Source organism: Anneissia japonica, unplaced genomic scaffold (genome assembly GCF_011630105.1).
Source record: "Anneissia japonica isolate Jap-2015-1 unplaced genomic scaffold, ASM1163010v1 scaffold522_len1101056_cov227, whole genome shotgun sequence".
Lineage (NCBI taxonomy): Eukaryota > Metazoa > Echinodermata > Crinoidea > Comatulida > Comatulidae > Anneissia > Anneissia japonica.
In genome coordinates this window covers 807,081-812,047 of record NW_022756123.1, presented here as the reverse complement: position 1 = coordinate 812,047, position 4,967 = coordinate 807,081, and the positions used below count along the sequence as shown (strand labels likewise).

The window sequence follows — 4,967 nt, the reverse complement described above, 5'->3', positions numbered from 1 at the left end:
GCAAAACCCAGGCCTAACTAAAAAATTAAAATTGTCATAGTATGTAACTCAAGTTAAAATAACACTTTTCATTACTCGTGCAGCCTAATCAAATATTATGTCATTTTAAACGACCCATTGGTATTAACTCGGTAACATCAATGTATTTTAAAAAATTAGACAGCGACGTTCTCTCAGAAGTTGTTCTGCAGATGTTTACCTTTTGACCTCCTGAATTCTGCAATGAGATTTTCGGGTCGATTCAGCCGAGACGGCCCGAGTGGAGTTTCATGTAAATGTTTCGTACGGAAAAAAAAATCGCTGACCGGACTCTGATATTAGTGATAAAGTTTTCCTCCATTAGTGGAAAAAGAAGGGCGCCGTGCGCGTCTGGATATACTAAGCAACAAAGATCTTTGCTTAGCAACAGAAGGGCGCCCTGTACGTCGGGCCCAAGTATAGAAAACTTGCATTATAAAAAGAGAATGGCGCCGCGTACGTCTGGCCCAATTTCCTAATTTTTGCTATGCGAGTACTCTCTATAATTTCAAAGCTTTGGTTTTGCTCTCTGTAGCATAGCAACAGTAGTTTGTGTCAAGATGGCAGACAACGACAATAACCTCGCAAACGGTAATAATGAAGTACTGTACATACTTTAGGTTTAGAGGAAGGGAAACACAGTCCAACAATTTTAATTCAGTTCATATTAGTATGTCGTTTACTAGGTATATTTAACTTGCATGTGTATACATAGGGGTATGTTAACAGCAGGAATCTACTTACATAGCCTAGGCCTAGGCCTTGGCCAGGCATGTGTGAATGGTGGCTAACCTAATCGCGAACGCGTTGACGACGGACGATCGGGCTCGCTTAGTTAGTCATACTCATGAGGCGATCGGGACGTAGGCCTAGAGTGTGAAGATCATTATCATTATCAAATCATTATCGGCTAAACTATGCTAACTAACTAGGCCTAAGGCTAGGCCCTAGCCTCCCAGTGGTCACAACTTAAATTCCTACTCAAAAATACGTAAACACAAATTAGCATAAAATAGTCCTACACCTGCTGAACCTCATCATATAGGTTCATGCTCGACATAACCTTTCTGTTACTATTACACTCTGCATTCGCATTGAGCACTATACGTTGCTGATCTTGACAATCATATTTTGTATATATATAAATATATATATATAGGCCTAGGCCTATGTATATACGTATAGGCCTACATTATATATGTATATTGTGTATATATATTATAGGCCTATATATATATATATATATACTACCTTTATTCGGCTCTCAGGGGGAAACTCTTTTGTCTATGATTTCACCTTAACGTCACTTTAGTTTCCCCTTAGCGACACTACTTTCGCCTCAAGGTACTGTTTTTAACCCTCTTCATTGTTTTAGTTTCCCCCTATGGATACTTCTAAGCTCCTATATACATATATATGTATATATATATATCAGTTACGCTGATGAAGTCTTGAGGACAAGATGAAATATTCGTTCCCTGAATAAATTATATTGTGTTCTACTCTCTAACTCTATGTTTCCGCATCATTATTTTCTTTCTTATTTTCTATATAATATATATATATTATATTCTATATAATATATATATATATTATATATATATTATATTACCCTCACTCACTCGCCACTGAGGAAGGACTAGTGTTGTCCGAAAGTTCTGGTTCTATTTCTGGCTGTTTACTTACGATTACTTTTTAGCTGTTGCTTATCATTTTTGTATCTCTACCGAGATCCAGCCATTGTTTCACACAGCATTGTTGTTTTCCAGTATTTTGCCTTTTAATCTATGTATGTATGTACACTGTTTGTATCATTTTGATCCAACTCTGCTGTAATTCTGGAGGGTACTTTGGACAATTTCAAATTTCTACGACGCTTGTCGGAAAAGTGCGTCAGGTATCGTAACCATCTTATTATTTATCTTGAGCATCGTTCTAACAATTCGGCTCCTAAAGGACTAAAATTTCATGTCAGGTCTGGTATTCCATTCGCAGATCATGAATTTATTCTGTCTTTCTACTGCATGCACTTTCAGTACTTGTGTACTGTTTTTCAAAGTGGTACAGTTTCATAAAATACAAAAGTTAAAAGAAAAGTAATTAAAAAACATACATATATATAAATAGATATCATAATAAAAATGATTAAGAGTTTTAAAAAAATATAATAGACATGTTTTTGAAATTTGTTGTTGTTTCGTGTGGAAGTTCATTCCACAACTTTGTTGAACAATACAAAAAAGTTCTCTTGCCTTGACAGTTATTCCATTGTGGTACAAAAAGGTTATTATGAGATTGACTACGTGTACATTGACTCATTCAATATGCTATGACCTTAATGGCGCACCAATACATAATGCTGTTTATTAACGTAACAACCCCGGCGGCCGAAATGATCGAATACTGTCTAGCCTAGGCCTAGTAGGTAGCTAATCCTAGCCTAGGCCCCTAGGCTAGGTAGGCCTGGGGCCTAACTAAGTCTGATTTGTCTTGAGTGCAAGAAAAATGGGTTGCTTCAATTTGTACAGGTCAAGATATAACAGTCGTGGAATTTCAAGTAAATGAGACAGGTCTGAGGATGAATATTTACGGGCCACTTTTTCTTAGTTTTCACAATAATAATTTATCAGTAATCTGACAAGATGAGTCGCCTAGGCCTGGCCTAGGCTTAGGGACATTGTAACACAGATATCTATGAGCATACAAGAAACTATATCCTTCAATTGACTTCAAATATAGTTTCACATTAATTCAATGGAAAGAACACGAGTGTTTGTTTTTTTTTTATAATACTCAATCCAGGAAAAGGCCCCTGTGACCCCGATTTTTTCCCGAAATTAAATTGGATTGGATTTATTCGGTGTGAACACCAATGATAGCCCACGAAAGTCTAGAAGAAGACGTATTTCCAGTGGGGTCCTTCTGGTGGTAATTGGACAGTACACCGGGAGACAATCCCCTACTCTTTTCTGAAGAGTGTACTGTGTTCTTTAACGTGCATATGGGCCATAAATGCACACGGGACCAACGGCTTAAACGTCTCATCCGAAAGACAGTGCGCTATTTAACTTGTATTTCAGCCCTCTAGCTGAAACACAAGGAGAGGCAGCGATGGGAATTGAACCGGGGACCTAGAGATCTCCACGGTTCAGCGCACACACAGTGACTACCACCAGATTAGCCGACTGAGCTAAACTACCTCTCGATATGGTAACACTTTCCTATTCGGAATTTTGACAAGCCCCATCACACAAATGTGCTCCTAGCTATCAAAGATCCTGATGATGGAAAAGTCATTTGTTCTAAACTTAGTCCTATTATGTATGGGCCTAGGACCTATGATAAATTTCCGTTTTGTTTTTTCTATATCTGTACACCTGTAATTAGGCAAAATTTCCATAGCAACTATGGAAGTTCTATAGTACTTATTTTGATTCCACGTCTGCTGCTTATTGTAGATTTACACATTTATCTACATAAATAGGTAGAGTGCTGTGTGTCCAAGTTGATGGATTAAGCTACTAATATTTCATTTTATTTTCTGCCAGTCAGAAGGCTACTTTGAAGTATCTGGTTGCAGTGTCTATAGATAGACAATATTAATCGTGATCCAAAATATCTGTACACAATGGGCCTACAGGAATTTTTTTGAAATTGTATAACATTTGTTAATTAATTGTATAGTAATTATTAACCAATATTATAATGTCACTTATTTTGATACTGTAGAAGGTGAGAAGGGAAATGTAAAAAAGTCTTTAAAACTAAAGGATGCAACACATAAATTAACAGCAGAAGCATTAAGACAGTACAAGCAGAGTCAGTTATACGATGGGGATGCCAGTCAAACTAAGAGCAAACCGGAGGATTCTGCGAAGACTCCAGGTGAAGAAATTCTGAAGAATGATAAAGAAGAAGAGAATAGAAATTTTTTTGATGAGAAAAAACATGAAGTGATTGAAAAAGAATGTGATAGGATTGAAAATGAGGCTGATCATCAATCTGGAAGTACTCAGCACACAGACAATAATGTTCAGGGAATTAATGAATCTGCTGAAGTTTTAGAGTTACCTACAGAGGATGTAAAGAATGAGGCATCAAATGGCACTAAAGATGATGATACGAGTAAGATGATTTATTCCATCCGAGAGTCTGTTGCATCATCCTCATCAACTGTGTGTCACCATCTGACATCTTACACCACATCTCCATTGGTTGCATACTAAAAATAATTGTGTTTGTTTACTTTGAAATTAACATAATTATGCACTATCACACATATTTTGTCATTTTTCAGTGTATTGCAGTACCTGCAGTTGGTTAAGCATCACATCTCCCTGGTGATGGCCACTAATGGCCAGTTAGTAGTTAAATGCACCCACACCCACTTGTTTTGTTGTTGTGAAGGTTTTTCCTTGCGTGTTATACGATGCAAATGTGATGGTTATACTGTAATTCAAACACATTAAGACAGTTCTGTGATGCATCAACTTGTGATGGTGAGGGGTCGGAGGGGGTTAAACAGATTTTTATCTTATTTTCATTTGTTCAATGATTTGGTCATGTTTTATAAAAAGTTAACACCTATTAGATTGTCTGCTTGTTTGTAAATAGTTCCAGTTTGTGAAAGAATTAATTAATTAAAAGTGTCACATGCTTATATAAACATTTATACTGCCCTCATGATCACATAATTTGACTGATAACTGAATGTTGACAGTCTACATGATTTATTAACTTATAGCAACTATACCATTCTCAATCACTTAACACTCTGCCTGCCAAACATGGAGATCTCCACGTTTGGTAACGTAACGCTTGATCGCCAAACACGGAGATCTCCATGTTTCAGGTTTTTTTACGGAATCTGATAGATGGGTTAATTACAGTACCGACATGTACTAACAATTTGAACGCTATATTCAGTCTGGACCGTAAGTATTTCACTA

General features: G+C 36.8%; 1 protein-coding gene across 1 annotated transcript in view; it reads left to right on the top strand.

Annotated features, from left to right (window-relative positions):
* Positions 1-457: 457 nt before the first annotated feature.
* The window catches only part of LOC117124028 (cilia- and flagella-associated protein 44-like), a 25,211-nt gene continuing 20,701 nt past the window's right edge, over positions 458-4,967 (top strand). Inside the window, exons 1-2 of the mRNA XM_033270150.1 lie at positions 458-609; positions 3,748-4,143. Coding sequence (XP_033126041.1) covers positions 579-609; positions 3,748-4,143 — 427 coding nt within the window. The 5' untranslated portion in view covers positions 458-578. The remainder of the gene's footprint in view (positions 610-3,747; positions 4,144-4,967) is intronic.